This window comes from Cetorhinus maximus, chromosome 15 (assembly GCF_964194155.1).
Source record: "Cetorhinus maximus chromosome 15, sCetMax3.hap1.1, whole genome shotgun sequence".
NCBI classification, from domain to species: Eukaryota; Metazoa; Chordata; class Chondrichthyes; order Lamniformes; family Cetorhinidae; genus Cetorhinus; species Cetorhinus maximus.
Window position 1 is genome coordinate 38,298,450 of NC_135893.1, and position 23,128 is coordinate 38,321,577.

The window sequence follows — 23,128 nt, forward strand, 5'->3', positions numbered from 1 at the left end:
AATATCAATCATTGATTGTTGATTAGTGCTCTTGTTTAAAAAATTATGGCCTAAATTTTGCGGTTAGGCATTAAGGTGACACTAACAGCGCTCGCTTATTAAAGAATAAATCAGATAGCCACATCTTCAGACCACACATCACGAAAAATCAGGAAGTTGGTGTCCAAGTCGCTCTGCTTCTCCATAAGCTACATTACCTCGCCGAGAGACTGAGCATTCATATACATGAAGACTGTGAAGTTGCGGTACTTGCTTGTTACCCACTAAACACACCAGAAAAAGCTAGGGCTTGTCCATTCAAGTGTATGTGAATTTTTAACAGCATGTTCAATCTTAATTACTACCAAACAAACCCAATGGCAATGAATATTAACTTCTACAAGTGTGGACTTTATTTGTACTTTTTCTGTCCTGCCTCATGTATTTCTCCCTCAATCCCATCTTTCTTTCACTTTGTTTTTGATTTCTGTACATGATTTGATGTTGAATTAAGCATTCTTTATTTAGACTCCGTAAAAATTCTTCAGCCTAATTGAACATGATTGCCCTGTTCACATGGGCTCCACGTTCCCCATAGAAGGAAATGCATTGTTTTGACCCTTTTAGATCAAGTCCCAGTGCAAAAGTCCACAAGAAGTCCGTGGGTAAGCCTAAGTGTAATGAACAACTAGCACCATTAGTTTGCTGATGACTGCATAATTGGACCATGCTCTTGAGCAGTTAATATACATAGGCCCAGATTTTGCTGTTCACCAGAGATTCTTTGCAGGCTTGTCAGTGGAGTCATCTGGCACCTGATCGAGTGTGCCCCCCTTTTGGGCTTCTGAGCACTGCAAGCAGCAGAGTGGCTCTTCAACCAATCAGATTGAAGAACCCTCACTGAGAGGAAGTTTAAAAAAAACAGGAAATAAGAAATTACATTTAACTCATTGTATAGGAAGCAAAATTAAAGTTGGACACACAGGATTGTGTTTGAGACATAAGAGAAAAACACACAAGCTTTTTAGAAAAATAAAATCTGCAACATTATTAATTATTTTCAAGGGAATGAGATTCTGTACTTAATTTTTCAGGGCCAGAGCAGGAGTTCAGAACTATTTACTTATGCCATTTTTAAAAAGAATCACTTCCTCCTGATTACAGTAGCTCTAACTTTTTCATCTGTCTTTAGTGTGTGTGGTTGGTAATTACTCAAAGCTCACGCCCTGGCAGTGATCTGTGTGCAGATTCAATTGGTGGAGACTGCAACAGCGCAGCCTATGGTGGAGTAGGTTTTCACTGACAACTTCTGAATTTCAGCCTTAATCTGTTGATGTCAGGAGTTGCTATACATTTTGTAATAACGGTGAGCGCTGACAGCCTTGCCAGTCAGTGCATCAAAATCCAGGCCAATACCTTGTCTTAAAAAGAAACAAAAATAAATGATGCTAAATTATGCCATACTTGCTAAGGTTTAAAATTCTCAAAACTGCATTGACATCACATTCTGATCAGTGACTGATATGTATTGATGACTCCTGTAGTTTTGGACTCTTGTAGTGAAAACATCTCTGTCTTCCATGTCAAACCACTTCGTTATTTTAAAGACCTCTATTAGATCACTGGAGAAAAGACCCCAGCCTGATCTGTCTTTCCTGATAGTTACATCCTCTCAATTCTGGTATCATCTTTGTAAATCTTTTTTGTGTCCTCTCCAGGGTCTTAATTATCCTTTTTATAATATGGGGACCAGACTGTACACAGTTGAGTAACCAGGATTCTATACAAGTTTAACAACCTTGCTGTTTTCAGTCATCGTCATCTAGAAATGATCCTCGGAGCTTTGTTTACACTTTCTGTAGTTTTGTTGGCTTGCATTGCTACTTTTAACAATTTATGAATCTGTGCTCCTAGATCTTCCATATTCACATTCCTATTTTCCAAGGGGCATGTGACCTGCTTATTCCCCGTATTAAAATGCTCATCTCTCATTTATTCATATCGAAAATAATTTGCCATTCTGCAAGTTTATTAATATTGTCTCTAAATTCCTTCTATTCCTTCCTACCTCTAACTGTCCTCATTAAAATATGAACAAGGCGCAGGAGTAGGCCATTCGGCCCCTCGAACCCGATCCTCCATTTAATAAGATCGTGGCTGATCTGATAGTAACCTCAAATTTGCATGCTGCCTACCCCCGATAACCTATCACCCTCTTGCTTACCAAAAAGTTATCCACCTCTGCCTTGAAAATATTCAAAGATTCTGTTTCCACCGCCTTTTCAGGAAGAGAGTTCCAAAGACTCGTGACCCTGTGAATGAAAAAATTTCACCTCATCTCTGTTTTAAATGGGCGATCCCTTATTTTTAAACAGTGACCCCTAGTTCTAGGTTCTCCCACAAGAGGAAACATTCTCTCCACATCCACCCTGTCAAGACCCCTCAGGATCTTAAAAGTTTCAGTCAAGTCGCCTCTTACTCTTCTAAACTCCAGTGGATACAAGCCTAGCCTGTCCAACCTTTCCTCATAAGACAACCCGCCCATTCCTGGTATGAGTCTGGTAAACATTCCCTGATCTGCTTCCAATGCATTTACATCCTTCCTTAAATAAGGTGACCAATACTGTACACAACACTCCAGATGTGGTCTCACTAGCGCTGTATAACTGAAGCATAAGTTCCCTACTTTTGTATTCAGTTCCCCTTGCAATAAATGATAACATTCTTTTATCTTTCCTAATTATTTGCTGTACCTGCATACTAGCCTTTTGCAATTCATGAACTAAGACACCCAGATCGCTCTTCATCTCAGAGCTCTGTACTCTCACCATTTAGATCATATGCTTTTATTCTTCCTGCCAAAATGGGCAATTTCACATTTTCCCATATTATTCTCCATTTGTTAGATCTTTGCCCACTCAATTAACCTATCTGTCTGTGGCCTCCTTATGTCCTGTTCACAACTTACTTTCCTATCCATCTTCATGTTGTCAGCAAATTTGGCAGCCATGCTGTCCTTCCCTTCATCCAAGTCATTTATATAAATTGTAAACAGTTGAGGTCCTAGCACTGATCTCTGGCACACCACTTGTTACATCTCGCCAGCCTGAAAAACACCCATCTCTGCTTCCTGTTAGCCAGCCAATCTTCTGCCCATGCCAGTATGTTACCCACTATGAGCTTTTATTTTCCGTAATAATTTTTGATGTGGCACTTTATTAAATGCCTTCTCGAAATCTAAGTACGGTACATACACCTGGTTCCCCTTTAGCCACAGCAAATGTTACTTCCTCAAAGAACTTCAATAAGTTGGTTAAACATGATTTCCCTTTCACAAAACCATGTTGACTCTGCCTGATTACCTTAATTTATCCAAGTGCCCTGCTTTGGATTCTTTAATAATAGTTTCTAACATTTTCCCTATTGCTGCTGGGGCTGTTGTAATCCATTAATTATTCAAACGATTTGGCTCAGGAATCAGAGCACAATTTCAAAATATACAGACACCAAATTTAGGAGTGTAATTATGACTGAGAAGGCAGACAAATTACAAGACAACTTGTAATTATATGCACCCTTAATATAGAAGTGCTTCATAGGAACATTAAATCAAAATCTGATACTAAATCAAGATGATATGAAGGCAGACGACCAAGAGCTTGGCCATAAGTTTTAAGGAGCATCTTAAAATTGTTGGAGCTGCAGGCTGACAAGTGCCTGGGTCCTGATGGACCATCCTAGGGTCTAAAAAGAAGTGGCTAGTGAGATAGTTAATGGACCCCCTATGACAGATGTTAAGCTAACTGGCCTGTCATTTTGCTTTCTGTCTCCCTCCCTGTTTGAAAAATGTTACATTTGCTGTCGTCCAATCTAATGAGACCTTCCCTGAATCTAGGGAGTTTTGGAAAATTAAAACCAATGCATCGACTACCTCACTGACAAGTTTGGCAATCAAAAGGCATTAACACAAATAATATGATCCAAAACTGCTGTTAAGACTGACTAGGGCACCACAGATACTTGAACCCAGTGTTATCAAACAGCACTTGCTTAGCAGTAACTTGCTCACTGACACCCAGTTTGGGTTCCGCCAGGGCCACTCAGCTCCTGACCTTGGTTCAAACATGGACAAAAGAGTTGAATACGTCAGGTGAGAGTGACTGCCCTTGACGTCAAGGCCGCAATTGACCGAGTGTGGCATCAAGGAACCCTAGCAAAACTGGAGTCAATGGGAATCGGGGAAAACACTCTGCTGGTTGGAGTCTTACCTAGCACAAAAGAAGATGGTTGTGGCTGTTGGGGGTCAACCATTCTCAGCTGCTTCATCAGTGACCTTCCTCCCATTATATGGTCAGAAGTGGGAATGTTTACTGATGATTGCACAATGTTCACCATTTGTGACTCCTCAGATACTGTCCAAATGCAGCAAGACCTGAACAATATCCAGGCTTGGGCTGACAAGTGGCAAGTAGCATTCACGCCACACAATTGTCAGGCAGTGACCATCTCCAACAAGAGATAATCCAACCATCGCCCCTTGATGTTCAATGGCATTACCATCAATATATACCCCCTGTCACCATCCTGGCGGTTACCATTGACCAGAAACTCAACTGGACTAGCCATATAAATACTGTGGCTACAAGAGCAGGTTAAAGGCTAGGAATCGTGTGACGAGTAACTCACCTCATGACTCCCCAAAGCCTGTCCACCATCTACAAGGCACAGGTCAGGAGTATGATGGAACTCTCTCCACTTGCCTGGATGAGTGCAGCTCCCACAATACTGAAGAAGCTTGACACTGTCCAGGACAAAGCAGCCCACTTGATTGGCACACGTCCACAAACATAAAATCCCTCCACCGCCGATGCACAGTAGCAACAGTATGTACCATCTACAAGATGCACTGCAGGAATTCACCAAGGCTCCTTCGACAGCACCTTCCAAACCCACAACCACTGCCGTCTAGAAGGACAAGGGCAGCAGATACATGGGAACACCACCATCTGGAAGTTCTCCTATAAGTCACTCACCATCCTGACTTGGAAATATATCGCCGTTCCTTCACTGTCGCTGGGTCAAAATCCTGGAACTCCCTAACAGCACTGTGGGTGTACCTATACGACATGAACTGGAGTGGTTCAAGAAGGCAGCTCACCACCACCTTCTCAAGGGCAACCAGGGATGGGCAATAAATGTTGGCCCAGCCAGCGAAGCTGACATCTCGTGAATGAATAAAAAAAATATGCCAGGCCTGAGTAAATACTTATCCCTAATGTTTTGCGTTTTGTAGCCAACTTGGTGTGCAGCACCTTATTGAAGACCTGTACTAAATAAAATTAGTAGTCTTGTTTTAAAATGTGTTTGTGGAGTGGTCGTGAGATATAAGTGGAACCATAAGAAACTACTATCTCATCTGGAATAGAGGGGAACCATGAACTCTAATACCAGCTGAGAGATTTTTGCTTGCTTATTCTGGACTCAAAATAATGTCAGAGCAGTGTAGAGCTTATTTAATTATGGAATGGTTCAGCACAGAAGGAGGCCATTCAGCGTATCATACCTGTGCTGTATCTTTGCATTGCCACTCCCTATCTTTTACCCATAGCCCTGTCATTTCTTTCTCTTCAGATAATTATCCAATATCCTTTTGAAAGCCATGATTGAATCTGCCTCCTCTGCACTTGCAGGCTGTGCATTCCAGGTCTTAACCACATGCTGCGTCAAGGAAAATGTTTTCCCTCGTGTTGCTTATGATTGTTTTGACATTCACCTCAAATCAGTGTCCTCTGTTTCTTGACCCTTCTACCCATGGGAACAGTTCTTCTCTATTGACTCTGTCCAGATCCCCCATGATTTTGAACACCTCTATCAAATCTCCTCACAACCTTCTCTTCTCTAAGGAGAACAGTTTTTCAATCTCTCCACATAACTAAAGTCCCCCATCCCTGAAACTACTTTTCTAAGTCTTTCTCCAGCCTCCCTAATGCCTTTGTGGAAATTAGCATTACGAATGTTGCATGTTCTGCAGAATAATTTTTAAAAAATGATATGAGGCAGCATTCTTTTCAGGTATTGTGAAAATTGAGCATTGCTGGCTGATGCACATAAAAAAACTTCATTGTGGTTTTGAAAGACCATTTTATTATGTAAAGAAAGTGAACATAGCATACAAGAAAGGTGGATAGAAAAAGCCCAATTGGTGAACCACAATACAAAAAAGGATATTGCAGCTATTGAAGAAGTACAGGAGGGATTGAATTGTATAAATTGGGCACCTTTCCACTGCAAAAAAGGCTGAGAGGTGTTGCTCTCTTTTAGGATTCTTTAGGACCTAGTTATGTTGCCCGTGATGGAACTGTTTCATGTTGTCCAGAACAGCAGAACCAGAAAGCACTGAGCTTGAAAGGAGGTAAATTCAAAGCCACTCTGGAAAGATTATTTGTCAGCGAGTGATAAGTTTATTAGAATAGGCTCCCTAGGAGACAGTGTAAGCAGATAGTATTGATTCATTCAAATAAAAATAAAAGATTTCTTTCATAAAATAATATTTTGGTGATGCAGTATATGAGAAATTTGAGAAACGACGTAGTTAAGTGTAGCATGTTTAGAATGCGCCGGTGACTTTGGGCGTATAATTCTCATTCTTTCCATTACTGTGGTTTTTCTCGCCTTTGTTGTCTGGATCTGTTGTAGACTGATTGATAGAGATTGATTGCTATGATTAGTCAATAGCTCCAAGTACCATGCCAAAATGGAAGAGGGCAAACTTGATGAAACATTACCTGTGTTCCTGGCTCAGTGAGCCTGTCACATTTAACCATGTTGCAATGAGTTGACATGTTCCCTGCATCTCCTCCCCATGCTCCACTTGCACCAGCCGCTTTGTAATCTTAAAAAAAAAAAATTCCCATGTCTCCTACAAGCAAAACCTGGTAGATAAAGTTCCATGTATGTCAGTATCCCTTGAGCTGTTTCCCCGAATGGTCATTCTGCATGTGAGCTCGAAAGGAGAGTTTTGACAGTAAACTTGGTCAATTGTGCATCATCACAGCTGCCTCTACTTTTCCTTACAAGTGAACACTACCTGTACAGCTACTGAAGGTGTAGGCTGAAAGCTTTCACACAAGAAAAAACTGTCTTGATATTTTATATATAGTGTCAAAGTAACATTAAATGTCTACTCGTTACAGAACGTGAACTAAAACTTTCATTTTTTGTTTTAGATGAGCACTATGAATTTCTACCAGTAGACTGGTTACGGAAGTGGCTGGATGACTCTGCAGTAACAAAGCCAATTGATAATTCTTGCCACCTGTGTGCGCATAACAGACTTATTCCTGACAAAATCTGTGATGTTAAAAGAATCTCTCAGAAAGCAGCAGACATCTTCTATGCTAGATACGGAGGTGGTCCCAGATTGGATGGTAAGTAAACCAGTTTGTAACATTTTGTAAAAGGTCTGCAGAGCTCACTATGGTCAAAAACTGATTGGAAGAGTTAAATTTAGAAATCTTAATTAAATTAAACTCAGTTTTGTTGGTTCGAGTGCACTGCACTAAACCCGCAGAATGGGCGTGTAAGTGGCAAATGAATTTTAATATAGATAGGTGATATGATGCATTTTGGTAGGAAGAATAAGGAGGCCACATTTCTCACAAAATTGTGTTGAAATGGGATAGAGGAGCAAAGTAATCTGGGGTACAGATACATATATCCTGAAGGAGTTACATGGGCCATTTTAGAAAAAAGCAAACAAAGCTCTGGTGTTCATATCTAGAGGAGCACAATTGAAAGTGGGGGAGTTCGTTAAATTTGTGAAGAACTTTGGTTAGATCACACTTAATACTGTGTAGAATTCTGGTCTCCAGCTTATAAAGAGGATATCAAAGCACTGAAGTTGCAAAAATACACAAATTTACAAGAGTGCCACCAGAACTGAGACACTATGGAACTGAGATTATACCTATCAGGAAAGATTGACCAGATTATGAGTCTCTTTCTCTGGAAAAGAGAATGCTTAGCGGTGACCTGATAGATATTACAATATTATGAAAGAGTTTGATAGGGTGGATATAGGGAAGATATTTCCACTTGTGGAGGAGACCAGAACTAGTTCTCATATATATATATATATATATATATATATATATAGATATATAAGAAGTCACAAATAAATCCAGAAGAAAGTTCAGGAGAAACTTCAATTCCTAGAGTGATTAGAATGTGGAATCCACTGCCACAACAAGTAGTTGAAGCAAATAGCAGAGATTCATTTCAAGATGAGTTTGATGCACATGAGGGAGATAAGAATAGAGAATATCAATTGGGTTTGATGATGTAGAATGGGAGGGGGCTTGTATGGAACATAAACACTGACATGGGCTATCTGGGGCCAAATTACCTCTTTCTGTTTTAAATGCTGTGCAATTCTATGCAATTTTCCTTTGCTTGCCTTAGTTTTTTTCCAAAGGTGTTTTTGTGTTTGTGTTTTTGCCTCTTTATTGTCCTTTGGATTACAAATAAGATTTTTTTGGGTTAAGAATACTGTTTTCTTGGTGTACAAAAGTGCTGTATTACCCAGTGTCGTTTTGTCTGATTCTTTTACAGAAAGCTTCCTTTTGAGTTTTTTCAAAACTTTCCTTAGTTTTGCTCATTGGCACATTCCAATCCACTTTTTAAAATGTTTCCATATTGCTTGGGTTTGGGCTTTGATTGCCACTCCTTGGGGGTGTATTAAGTGGAAGCAGCGTGGCAGTACCCTGTGTCATACAGCCTGGATCCTGTCTGACTGGAACTCCAGTTGTGAACAGAAAAGAGTGTTGTAGATGTACAAATAGAGGAACTTCCCCCAAGGATTAAAATTTAAATGCAAGTGTGCAATAGGAAGAATCCTCACACTTGTTATTTAAATTAATGTCTGGTAGGTCTAAAAAGTGCCCATGAAGTCGCTGCAGACACCCTGAAGCAGTTGAGCCTTATCTTTGGGTTTCCACTACAAGTTCAGCATTGGTGCTAAGCTAGAACCATTTTGCACAGTTAAGTTTGTAGAATAAATGTACCCTAAGATCAACCTAGATTCTTAAAGCTCCTTTCCAGTGCGCCTGATCTCTTGACTCATGATTTCCAGACATTTTGATGTGTTTCCCAAGCTCTGCAAGGTGCCCACTGTGAGCTGAGTCAAGGGATGGCAGCTCTTTAGGTGAGATTTGCCACCTTTGATTGTTAATATATTTGATCTACTCCCATGTTGACATTGTCAATAGTTGGTTCTTCTCTAACATTGTCTTTCTTTCTGAAATCATGATTATTACACCATTTCCCCCACCCTCCAAAAAAATCCCGCACTCAATCCTTCACCAGAAACCAACACATCTGCAGCTAGCATCATGTCAGAAAAAGAATGGTACCTACTTGTACTCCATTCTCAGAACTGATACAGAAATTTGTTATAAGCTAATAACCACATCTGTCTTAAGTTCTGAAGAACCTTCTGCAGTTTGGCAACCTCCAACTCCAGTTTTACTGAATCTCAGGGCTCAATAATTACACAAATAGCATAGAATCGATTCAGCTACTCCCAATTGCTCTGAGCAACAGGATCTTACTATAGATGAATTCATAATCCCTCAATTTAAGGAAGATTTTCCTTGATTCTACATCCAGCTGAGAATGGGAAATTATACTGGGGAAAGCATCTTTTTCTCTTGCTCCCAGAGGAAGAGTTGAATATAATTGAGGAAACTTTTTTTGGACTGCGCAAGACGTTCTTTACCTGAAATTGGTGCATTGTGTTAGCATTTGGGTCAATGTTATCTGTAAGTAATCTGCACCAATTAGAACAGTAGCCCAAACCTTCACATCTGTGAGACTTGGTATCTCATAATCAAATAACAAGCATATTTTAATAAAAATAAAAACAGCAAAATTTAATTACTTTCAGGAATATGATACCCCTGAGAAACTGAGCCCCTTTCATTATTTGTGGCAGAGGGTTGAAGGTGTGGGTACTGTACTGTATGTGGAATTCAGAGTGATAACCAAGGAGCATACAATGCTTATCTTGCTGTCATTATGAAGACAGATTTGAAAATTAAGTATTCTTGTCAGATGTCTTCCTCCAAGAACTGAAATTTCTTGAAGAAGATTGTTTATTTATCTTGGAGGATACAGACCTGTAACACAAATTGGTATCAAAAACTAGCTTTCCACAAAGACGACTGTGGTGAATGGATCAACCGCATTGCAGTAGAGACCACTATTCTGAGTTTGGAGGCAAGCCGAGTGAGCATTGCTTTGCACCAGGCCTGTTATATTGGTCTTTGAATTGCTCTCTGTTGACATGGGCTGATAAAAGTAGGATAATTTACTTATAAGCGACAAAATTACTTTTGATCATATTATGTTAATTTGTTTTGACCATAGTTGGGAGTTTGTGCAATTGCTACCAATATTTTGGAGGCTACTGAAAATGCATTTTGACAAACAGCAAGATATTACTTTGATTAAGCATAATTAATCAAAGCAAGCATTTTTCTTTACAAGCAACTGCCTTAAAGTATTCTCCCTCAACCCCTCCATCCTAACCTTGAATATCAAGTGCAAATAATGCAAAGATTTAATCTCCACAATTGAAAGCATTTGTGAAATTGTATCTTGGTTTTCCCTTTCCCTTTCTCCCCCAATTCCCCACCTGTTTTTGTTGTGATCCTCCATCTTTCTGCTGTTTCTCCCACATCTATCACACTGCTGTCGACAAGCTCATCTATTCGAGATCTTATGCTCCTGTTGATGCCTTTCCCATTTATCTCCTGACCACCTATTGCTTTTTCCATGCCTTCTTGCCATCTAACATTCAATAGCTCACTCTTCTCTGAAACTGCTTTCTCTTCAAAACCATTGTTATCGCCACTCTCAAAAAAATACCCACCTTGAATCCATACTGACCAATAGCCAGGCCATTCGATCTCTCTTTTCTCATTCTTTGTTTACTGTGCTTTCAAGCTCTTGAAGACTTGATATTTAAGTTCAATTTACTAGTATTTTGCAATATAACTGTAAACGGAAGCCCTTATACATTTGTGCCCAGCTAAGGGCTATGCAGGGAACTGTGAACCATGTTGATTAGGGATCTGTTGATATTTTCAGCATCTATTTTGACTCTGAGGTGCCTCATGTTCCAAGTTCATTGTTTTACCTGTGTGCATTTCTGATAGTTACCTGCAGCATTAAAGTTCATCTTCACTCCATTGTTCTCCTCTTTCTTCCGTTTTCACAAGCATCACGAGAAGGAGATTGGTGCTGTTTGTCATAAAATGAACAAACGCTAAAGGACAAAATACACCCTTTTGGACGACAAGACCATAATACATAGGAGCAGAAGTAGGCCATTCGGCCCATCAAATCTGCTCCACCATTCGTTGAGGTCATGGCTAATCCAATAATACTCAACTCCACTTTCCTGCCTTTTTTCCCCCTTTGATAGCCTTTGATTCCCTTACTAATTAAAAATCTGTCTGTCTCAGCCTTGAATGTACTTAACAACCCAGCCTCTACAGCCATCCTGCGGTAAAGAATTCAACAGATTGACTACCCTCTGAGGGAAGAAATTCCTCCTCGTCTCTGTGTTAAATAGGCGACCTCTTACTCTGAGATTATGCCCTCTGTTCCCAGACTCTCCCACAAAGGGAAACAACTCTCAGCATCTACCCTGTCAAGCCCCCTAAGAATCTTACATGTTTCAATAAGGCCGCCTCTCATTCTTCTAAATTACAATGCGTACAGGCCCAATCTACTCAACCTTTCCTCATAAGAAAATCCCTCCATACCCAGGATCAACCTAGTGAACCTTCTATGGACTGCTTCCAATGCCAGAATACGTTTCCTTAGGTAAGGGGACCAAAATTGTTCACAGTATTCTAGATGTTGTCAAACTAGTGCCTTGTATAGTTTTCGCAAGACTTCCCTATTTTTATACTCAGTCCCTTTGAAATAAAGGCCAACATTCCATTTGCCTTCCCTATTACCCGTTGAACTTGTATGTTAGCTTTTTGGGATTCATGCACAAGGACTCCCAGATCCCTCTGTGCTGCGGCCTTCTGCAGTCTTTCTCCATTTAAATAATATTCAGCTCCTCTATGCTTCCCGCCAAAGTGCATAACCTCACATTTTCCCCATATTATATTCCATCTGCCAAGTTTTTGTCCACTCATTTAACCTGTCTGGACCCCTCTGTAGACTCCTTGTGTTGTCCTCACCACTTGCCTTCCCACCTATTTTTATCATCTGCAAACTTGGCGATAGAACATTCACTTCCCTCATCTAAGTCAGTAATATATATTGTAAATAATTGAGGCCCCAGCACTGATCCCTGTGGCACTCCACCAGTTACAGGTTGCCATCCCGAAAATACCCCCCTTATCCCAACTCTCTTTCTTTGATTAGTTAGCCAATCCTCTATCCATGTTAATATATTACCCCCAACAGAATGGGCTCTTATATCAAGTAACTTTATGTGCGGTACCTTATCAAACGCCTTTTGGAAATCCAAATATATTATGTCTACTGGTTCCCCATTATCTATCCTGCTTGTTACCTCCTCAAAGAATTCTAATAAAATTGTTAGGCATGATTTCCCCTTCATGAAGCCATGCTGACCCTGCAGTATTACATTATGTATTTCTAAATGCTCTGCTATTACATCCTTTATTATAAACTCCAACATTTTCCCAATGACAGATGTTAAGCTAACTAGCCTATAGTTACCTGTTTTTTGTCTGTCTCTCTTTTTGAATAAGGGTGTTACATTGGCCGTTTTCCAATCCCCTGGGACTTTTCCAGAATCTCCGGATTCTTGGAAGATTACTACCAGTGCATCCACTATCTCTATAGCTACTTCCTTTATTATCCTAGGATGCAACCCATCAGGACCAGGGGACTTATTGGCCTTTAGTCCCAATAGTTTCCCTAGTACTTTTTCTGTAGTGATAGTTATTGTATTTATTTCCTCCCCTACCCCCCAACCTTTTTGCCTCTTGATTATTTAGTATTTTTGGAATGCTATTTGTATCTTCTACCATGAAGACTGAAGCAAAGTATTTATTCAATTCCTCTGCCATTTCCTGGTTCCCCATTATTAGTTCCACAGCCTCATTTACTAAGGGGCCTATGTTTACTTGGTCTCTCTTCATTTTTATATATTTAAAGAAGCTCTTACTGTCCGTTTTTACATTACTTGCTAGTTTACCCTCAAAATTTATTTTCTCCCTCTTTATTTTTTTTTTTGGTCATCTTTGGTTTTTAAAGCTTTCCCAATTATCTGGCTTACCACTAATCTTTGCCACGTTGTATGTTTTTTCTTTCAATTTGATACTGTCCTTAACTTCCTTGGTTAACCATGGTTGGTTTATCCCCTTCCTTGAATCCTTCTTCCTCACTGGGATATATCTTTGTTGAGAGTCATGAACTGTTTTCTTAAATGTCTGCCATTGTTTATCAACGGTCTTTTCTGCTAAACTGCTTTCCCAGTCCGCTCCAGCCAACTCTGTCCTCATGCCATTGTAATTACTCTTATTTAAGTTTAGCACAGTTGTTTCTGACCTGAGTTTCTCACTCTCAAACTGAAGGCTAAATTCTACCATGTTATGGTCACTGTTTCCTATGGGATCCTTTGCTCTGAGATCATTTATTAAACCTGCCTCATTACACATTACCAGATCCAAAATAGCCTGATCCCTGGTTGGATTCACAACATATTGTTCCAAGAAACTGTCCCAAATAAGCTGTATGAATTCTTGCTCGTGTCTACCTCTGCCAATTTGATCTTCCCAATCTACATGAAGATTAAAGTCACCCATGATTAATGAACTGCCTTTATTACATGCCCTCATTATCTCCTGATTTATTCTCTGCCCTACAGTATAGCTACTGTCAGGGGGCCTATAGACCACTCCACCAGTGTCGTCCTCCCCTTGTTATTTCTTACCTCCACCCATATGGATTCTACATCTTCCGACCCAAGACCCTTTCTTGTTATCATACTTTTTCCATCTTGCACTAACAAAGCTACTCCACCACCCTTTTCTTCCTGCCTGCCCTTTCGAAAAGTCACATACCCATGAATATTTGGTTCCCAGCTATGATTTCCTTGTAACCAATAATTTGGCTCTGAAGATCATACCCGTTAACCTTTATTTGTGCCGTTAATTCATTGATATTGTTCCAAATACTATGTGCATTTAAGTAAAGAGCCATTAATTTTGGCTTTTTACCATTTTTTCCCTTTTTGACCCTATTTGTTGCCTTTTTTTATGTTTGTACACCCTGTCCCTTGCTGTCACGCTCGGGGTATCATTGCCGAAATAGCTGCCCTGCAAGGCTGCCATGTCCTTTTGTTTTGTAAGCCTACTTATCCCCTTTCCAGAACCCCCCCCCCCCCCCCCCCCCGCCCCCCTACCCATTTAGTTTAAAGCCCTCTCTACAGCCCTCTCTATAGTTTTAAATGTAGTTGAAGCTGTGTTCCGTTCTTATAAACCTGAGTAATCTTGAGGTACTATATCTGATAATTAGGAGTATAAAGTGTTCATGTTCTTCTTTTGGCTTCTGCACCAATGAAAATCTGATAGTTACTGTTGTCATGACCGTAACATATTGGAGGTGTCTGCGTTTTATAACTGGCAGTATTTTAAAATGTGACCAAAGAAAATATTGAATTATTTTAGTAAAGGAATCTCAAACTTGCTCTCCAGAATAAAACAATGATCAGCCTCTTTAACACAGAAATGCGATAATGAGTTGTAAAGTTATGAAGCAGCATTTACAGGAGAAATCTTAAGTTCTGAGTCGTCAAGACAGAGGAGTATTTTGGATTCATAAGCTGACACAGCACAGAAGAAAGCCATTCAGCCCATTTTGCCTGTGCCAGCTCCTTGGATGAGCTATCCAATAGTTCTATGCTCCTTTTTTCCCCACAGCCTTGAAAAATTTCCCCTTCAAGTCTTTCTCCAATTACCTTTTTATGGTTGCTATCGAATCAGCTTTTGCCTCCCTTTCAGACAGTGCATTCCACACCATGAGAACTATTACATAACTTTTTTTCCTTGTGTTGCCTCTGGTTCTTTTGCCAATTGCTTTAAATCTGTATCCTCTGGTTACTGATCCTTATGCCACTAGAAACAGTTTCTCCTTATTTACTCTGCTAAAATCCTTTTGATTTTGAACACCTATCAAATCCCCACTTCTCCATCTCTGTTGGAGGGAGAACAATCCCAGCTCTTTTAGTCTTTCATCCCTTATGCCGTTCTAGCGCTCTCTCTAAAGTGTGGTGTCCAGAATTGGCCACAATACTCCACAGGCCCTAACCAGTATTATATAAAGATTTAGCATCATTTCCTTGCTTTTGTACTTGTGCTTCTATTTATAAATGATCGTTTTCCTTTTCAACAGCATTCTCAATTTGTACATCAGCCTTTCAAGGTGATAGGACTTTTTCCCCATGTTTCTCTGTTCCTGCACCCCTCCCCCCTCTTAAAATTGTCCCATTTAGCTTATATTGACTCTCATGCTTCCTACCAAAATGAATTGTAAAAGTGGTTCTAGCAGGACTGGTCGTTGTAAGGCAAAGTTAAAAAGGAAACCATTTCATTTGATGCCCTGGTAAGGATGAACCATTTGCAACAGAGCCAGCCCTGTATAACTTTGGGGCTAAATTTCAGATTTTTACTCAACAGTTGTCTTGGTTGTATTTCTTTTCCTTTATTGTGTGCACATTATATCAGATATTAAAAGTATAAAGCATATGGAGTGAAGTGTAGCCCATTTGCTAGTAATTTATAATTGTGTTCATGTTGACTTTAGTGAAATAACAAACTTGCATACATTTACCACCTTGCATGTCCTCAGGAAGCCCCAGAGCACTTCACAACCAATGAATATTTTTGTTGATCTATTTTATTCAGAGCTGATTAGTTTTATGGGCAATAGAGTCCAGTAAAACATACCTGGTATACCCTGCATGTGGTTCTTGTGTAGCACATGGCATGCTGTGCTGATCTGCTAAGCCTTTTTTGCAAAGCCATTTTCAACACTCCATCTGAACTTCGCAGTGTTATGGGGGAGAGTGTGTGGCTAAAATGAGCCTGTTGCGCGATCATCTTCCAGAGCCTATTTTAATATTTTTTTCTCCTTTTTCCTGCCTGTGCTTCATTTTCATAGAGCCTACCCAGCCACTATTTTGTCTTTTTATCTGGGATTGGTTGTGCCTACTTATCAATTGTAAGAACTGTGTCGGAGCACCTCCTGAGTGTTTTGCACACCTGCTTGAGCTATAATTCTGTATTCTCGTGAGCCTTTACTTTGCCAGCAAAACCCTCTGCTTGTTAAACATCTGGAAGTATCTTTTGAGCTAAACAATAAACACTAATATTAATCTAGATATGACTATTAGTAACAGTCTTGGTCTTGTAAGAACCAAAAATGTAGAGTATAAAAGTTGCAAACTAAGTACTGCATACTAATGAAACACTTTTCTTATCCTTAGCTTCTGCTCTATGTAGAGATTGTGTGGTGGAGAAATGCAGGATTCTTAGATTAAAGAATCAGTTAAATGAAGATTACAAGATTATCTCCAACCTGACCAGGTCTACATTACAAAGGTACTTTTTGTTTTGAAACCATCCATTAAACAGGCCAGATAAATGGTTTGTATTTGTCTGAAGACTACTGCTTATTTCTCTTGTAGATTTTGGTATAGTTCTATTGGCATATTTATTTTAAAACTTTAACTAATATATTTTGTGACTTTGTGCTTGCATTTATTCATTTCTCATCTTTCTTACCTGGCTTCACCTAACTGGTATCACTGAAATTTAAGTTTAGGTAGTTATGTGCAAGGAGAAATGATGTTGTTGAGCAAGATGAGTCTATACTCTTTAAATTTAGAAGAATGAGATGTAATCTTATTGCAACATATAAGATTCTGAGGGGGCTTGGGAGAGTAGATGCTGTGAGGTTGCTTCTCCTTGTGGTGAAATCTAGAACTAGGGGGCAAAGTTTCAGAATAAGGGGCCTCCCAAAACTGAGATGAGGAATTTCTTCTCTGAGGGTCATGAATCTTTGGAATTCCCTACCGCAGAGAGCTATGGAGGTTGAATCATTGAACTTATTCAAGGCTGAGAGACGCTTTTGAACAATAGGGGGACCAAGGGTTATAGGGGACAGGCAGGAAAGTGGAGTTGAGGCCAAGATCAGGTTGACCATGACCTCATTGAATGGAGGAGCAGGGTCAAGGAGCCAAATGGCTCCTATTTCTTATGTTCTTATTATGTTCTTATGAGGTGATAAAGCAAGTTACCCTCAAGCTTTAGCCAGCATTTGAACCACCTTAGAACAGAAGCCAGCATTTCTTGACGATTGTGTGTGTGGCATCATGGATATCTGTTCTGAGCTTATTAGTCAATCATCTGCCATAGTTGTGATGGTCTTGAGGCATCAGATTAAATGCTATTGTTTTTAATGTTGAGGATCAGTCAGGGGTATAGAACATCAGAACAAGGAGACACGAGTGCAAAGTTCAAACCTGACTTCAGAAGGTACTGAGGGTCATCAGATTTTGGAATACCTTATTAGAGTGGTGAAAGTAGAAAATAGCTGAGATTTCCAAGGTCAGCAAGTATCTTAAAAAGCGCATAAGTTATAACTGCTTGGACAACAAGAGGGAAGACTAGATGGACCTTGGGATTTTCTGTGATTCATTTGAATGCTGCCAAAAGATTAAGGGTCTGGGCAAGGAGTTGAAGTGTAGCCTTATAAGATGTTCTGAGCACTGATGGTGGTCACGTACATTATTAAAGGTGTCTGCTGCTGGGTGGGGTCACCGTTCTCCATTGGCACTCTCAGCTGTGTTCATCATCTCATCCTGAAGGAGCAAGACGGTTCTCTGCTTGAATGCTATGCAATTTACGACTGGGGTGTCTTCATGTCTGCTGCCTATTGAAGCACAAGGTGCTTTTATTGTACGCCCAGTTTGCTCTTGCATGTTTAAGGGAATCTTTGAAGGAATGTTTCATCAAGAGGGAAGGCAGCCTGAGAGACATTGTCACTCAGGGTAAGTGCCTGGAGCCACAAGGTTTCTCCAGACCTATTTTTCCAGGTGATCATTGTGCGGATTTAACTTGTTTTTGATCTTCTATACTTGCGGATAAAACACTTTGTTTCCTAAGTTGTGGTCATCAGTAACAGTTTCTTGCAGACTTTTGAACTTTTATAAAAGCACAAAAAGATTGTAAAGAAGCCTCATATACCAGTGGAACATTTTACCTCATCCATACCTTCTGCTCATGGTATCTTTCCTGACTTTGTATTTCCTAGTACTTAGAGTTGATATAAACTTCTCCCTGGTACAGATCTATTTGATGTCTAAGTGCTGATGGAAAAAAATAACTGATTTGACAGTCTAAAACCAAGACAGAGTTGGTGCCAACCATATAACAAGATTTTAGGGTAAAACTATGAAGTAGATATATTAGGTCTAAAACCAATCCTTACCAGAGCTGCTCATGTCTCATGTATATTAAAAAAGAAATAAGAGTAGGCCATATGGCCCCCTAAAGACTGCTCTCCCATTCAATTAGATAACGGCTTATCATCTTTATCAACTCCACTTTGCCACCTGATTACCATATCCCTTGATTCCCTTAAATGTCCAAAACTCTTGCATATACTCAACAATTGAGCATCCACAGCCCTCTGGGGTAGAGCATTTCAAAGGTTTGCAACCCTCTGAGTGAAGAAATTTCTCATCTCAGTTCTCTTCGGTCACCTCTTTGCTGATACCCATAGTTTCATAATGATGGGTGGTGTATCCAGAATTTGAAGAATTTTAATGCTACAGAATTTTGGATGATTTGGATATCTGTGCTGGACAATGCGTGAACAGAATAGCAAAATGGGAATTTGAGGCTGAAGTATTTGATTGAAGGAGCTTCGAATAAAGAAGGACACTTAATTACCACTGATGCGCATTCTGGTTGAAACCCTTAATTGTTGATTGCACTTTTTACTGTTGCCTTGTGCCACGTGCCCTTGCTTAAGTTTCAAGAACTTCTTTCTTCAGGCAGTTTGCACCCTACTGTCCACCAACTGGGGTTTAAGTTCACTGTCAGTTTGATAGATTAAGTCCTGTGGCTGCTGTTGAGTCTCTTGCTTGGCACAGGGTAACTGGTACTGAACTCACCTCCTACAGTTAAAATTAACAAGTACATCTTGTAGTTTAGCCAGTTGTTTAGTTTGATGATGCCCGTTACTAAGCACCATTTGCCTTTATGTGTAATAAACTGTTTTGTGATTTTCGATAGTTGTAATCCATCAAGGAAAGCTGCACTATGGAAATATCACTACCCAATATGCAAAGGATTTCTAAAAACAAAAAACTGCGGATGCTGGAAATCCAAAACAAAAACAGAATTACCTGGAAAAACTCAGCAGGTCTGGCAGCATTGGCGGAGAAGAATAAAGTTGACGTTTCGAGTCCTCATGACCCTTCAACAGAACTGAGTAAAATTAGGAGAGGGGTGAAATATAAGCTGGTTTAAGGTGGGGGTGGGGGGAGAGAATTCTCTCCCCCCTTAAACCAGCTTATATTTCACCCCTCTCCTAATTTTACTCAGTTCTGTTGAAGGGTCATGAGGACTCGAAACGTCAACTTTATTCTTCTCCGCCGATGCTGCCAGACCTGCTGAGTTTTTCCAGGTAATTCTGTTTTTGTTTTGCAAAGGATTTCTGTTCACTTCACATGTAAGCAGCTGCAGACAAAAATCCACTGGCATTTATAAAGCATATTGTCTGAATCTAGTGTTGCAAATTGAGTTCTGGCACTTCAAGCTGGGCACAATATTAAACCAGTTTCTCAATTTTAATTTCTGAATTACATTCATTTGCACTAACAGATTTCCCAAAGATTTGCTTGATCAGGTGGTGGTTTTATAAGAACAAGGATGTTGTGTGAAGCAGTGCTACCACGCTCACTGACTTAATAGCAGTGACTGCAATCTTGGGGCCAGGAAGTACAAAAGAGTCCAGAGTCTGCCATCCTGAGAATCCAGGTCTCTTGGTTCAATGCTGTTTCTGGGGGAGGGGAATCTCAAAATCTGGTAGCACTGGGAGGGAGTCCCAGAAACACTGAAAAGAGACGTCCCGGCAGTACTGGACAGATTGTGGGTTTACTGGGAAGAAGGGCAATTGTATTATTTATTGAATCAGGGAGTGCTGAGAATACAGTCTGGAATTGAGTGGGCACCGACCAAGATTGGAGAGGGGCTTTAGAGCTTGGCAGTATTGGGTGGGGAGTGTTGGGTAATAGACAGTGATTGTTGTCACGGCCAGGATTTGTGTGTTTTGCTGACCATGATTAATCTGATTTTGTGTATGTGAGGTGTGTGTTTTTTTATCCTTGAGCGTGGTTGCCCCAATTTAAATACTCAAGCAGCAAGCCTTTTTGTGAGTTTAAAAATAAAGGTTATTTATTAGTCCAAATTTGCAGCGGAGGTTTAAAACCGTAACACCTCACTCAATCTAATCTGACACTATCACTCTCACTAAGAATAGATACTGAAGAAGAAAATAAAATACGATTACAATGTATAATCCTCTTTCTTGGCAAGCCTGTAGTTTATTTGATAAGTTGATGCTTGTTGATGCAGCATTGACAAAGTGTAGCGTCAAGGCACCCTAGCAAAACTGGAGTTAATGGGAATTGGGGAGAACTTTCCGCTGGTTGGAGTCAAACCTAGAACAAAGGAAGATAGAAGTGGTTGTTAGTGGTCAGTCATCTCAGTTCTAGGCCATCACTTCACGAGTTCCTCAGGGTGTTGTCCAAGGCCCAACCATCTTCAGCTGCTTCATCAATGACCTTCCTTCCATCATAAGGTCAGAAGTGGAGATGTTTGCTGATGATTGCACAATGTTCACCATTCGTGACTCCTCAAGATACTGAAGCGGTCCATGTCCAAATGCAGCAAGACCAGGACAGTATCCAGGCTTGGGCTGACAAATAGCAAGAAACATTCGTGCCTTACAAGTGCCAGGCAATGACCATCTCCAACAAGAGAGAATCTAACCGTTGTCCCTTGACATTCAATGGCATTGCCATCGCTGAATCCCACACTATCAACATCCTGGGAGTTACTATTGGCCAGAACTGAATAGGACAAGCCATATAAATACTGTGGCTACAAGAGCAGGTCAGAGGATAGGAATCCTGCAGCAAGTAACTAACCCCCTGGTGCCCCAGAACCTACAAGGCACAAGTCAGGAGTGTGATGGAATATTCTCCATTTGCCTGGATGAGTGCAGCTCCAACAAAACTCAAAGCTTGACATCATCCAGGGTAATGCAGGTCGCTTGAATGGCACCCCATCCACAAACATTCACTCCCTCCACCACCGCACAGTGGCAGCAGTGTGTACCATCTACAAGATGCACTGCAGGAACTTGCCAAGCCTCCTTGACAGCACGTTCCAAGTAGCATCTAGATGGACAAGGGCAGCAGACATTTGAGAACACCACCACCTGCAAGTTTCTCCCCAAGCCACGACTTGGAAATATATTGCCATTCCTTCACTGTTGCTGGGTCAAAGTCCTGGAACTCCCTCCCTAACAGCACTGCGGGTGTACCTACACCACATGGACTGCAATGGTTCAAGAAGGTAGCTCGCCACCACCTTCTCAGTGGCATTTGGGGATGGGCAATAAATGCTGGCCCAGCCATTGATGGCCACATCCCATGAATGAATTTTTTTAAAAAGCAGAGTTTTCTCAGTAAGCTGTGAGGCTTATTGTAGTTGAATTTCCAGGTGATTGGTTTTCAGTTGAACTTGAAGTTGGAACAGGCTGGGGAAAGTCCTTCTCCCACTTTCAAAGATTGCTGCTTATTACCTTGGCTGCTTAGTTGACTGAAGCTGGTTCGATGGCTTCCCGGTGGTCTTTGTCTCTGCAGAGCTGAGTCTTGCTGTTTTTAAAAGCAGGTAACAAACATGGCTGGAGCTGAAACTGCCGAAGCCACATGGTTTGCAGCAGCCATTTTAACAGTCTGTTTTTGTTCAAAATTTTAAAGCGTTGCCTTAAAGTTCATAATATACTGGAACATGGTATTGGGAACAGGATCGGGCAACCTCAAAGGGGAATGGACCCAAGAGACTGGAACCCAAAATGCCCATGAAACATTTGAGTCATCTGTCATAATGCTCCTCACATTCCTGTTAGTCAGCCTCCCCTGATCAATCCATTGCCTTCTATATTGCCCCTGTGGTACTGTTCAACCATTTTGCCCATCATTGACCAGCTCATGTCTTTTCATTCTTGCCCTAAAGCATTTAATGAACATTTGAGAAGTTTAATTTCCAGGTAAATTTAACCTTCAAGGTACTTAGACAGTTTGCATGAATAATATTCTTTGGTTATCCCATTAAATACTCATCAATTATATGATCTCCAAGATTTATGATTACAATTTTTCAGAAGAGAGTTTTATAACTGACTATATGCAGTCGAAATAGAGGTGATTTGGCTGTTTTCTTCTGGACTAGAGTGTTTATTCCGATTGGTTGAACGGCCCTGTTCATACAATATTGCTGCAGTCTCCATGGTATTGAGATTTGGCGTCTTCATCCATGTTGCTCGCTATTTTAACAGACAACCAATAAGCAGAAACAGGAAGTAAAGCCCATAGAACCCAGGGGCCCTCGTGCTCTTGAGTCTGTGGAGTTCTTTTCCCTAGAGAGCGATGGAGGCAGGGTCATTAAATCTATTTAATGCAGAGTTAGATATATTCTTGACTAACAAAGGAGTCAAAGGGGTATAGGGCAGGACTTCCCAAACTGTGGGTTGCAACCCCAGACAAGGTTTTGGGGTCTCGAAGCCACAATCAGATCAGCCATGATCTTATCAAATGGTGGAATAGGCTCGAAGGGCTGAATGGCCTAATCCTGCACATTTTTACGTTCGCATCACAGGATATTTTCACACTGCTTTTTGACATTTCTGTGTTGCCAATAATTGCACACAGATTACACATGCAAATCCGAGTATTGAGATCACTAGCCTAATGATGGTGCCTAGTAATTGCTTTGTGTTTGCTAATGAAGAATACAATTGG

At 40.5% G+C, this 23,128-nt stretch overlaps 1 protein-coding gene across 5 annotated transcripts in view; it reads left to right on the plus strand.

Moving 5' to 3' along the window:
- usp48 (ubiquitin specific peptidase 48) overlaps positions 1–23,128 on the plus strand; it is a 132,102-nt gene that overhangs the window by 70,859 nt on the left and 38,115 nt on the right. For all 5 annotated transcript variants that reach the window (XR_013578917.1, XM_078558284.1, XM_078558285.1 and 2 more), the window contains 2 exons: positions 7,206–7,406; positions 16,517–16,631. Coding sequence is in view for 4 of the 5 variants with exons in the window: in XM_078558284.1 (XP_078414410.1) it covers positions 7,206–7,406; positions 16,517–16,631 (316 nt within the window). In the remaining variant the exon portion in view is untranslated. The remainder of the gene's footprint in view (positions 1–7,205; positions 7,407–16,516; positions 16,632–23,128) is intronic.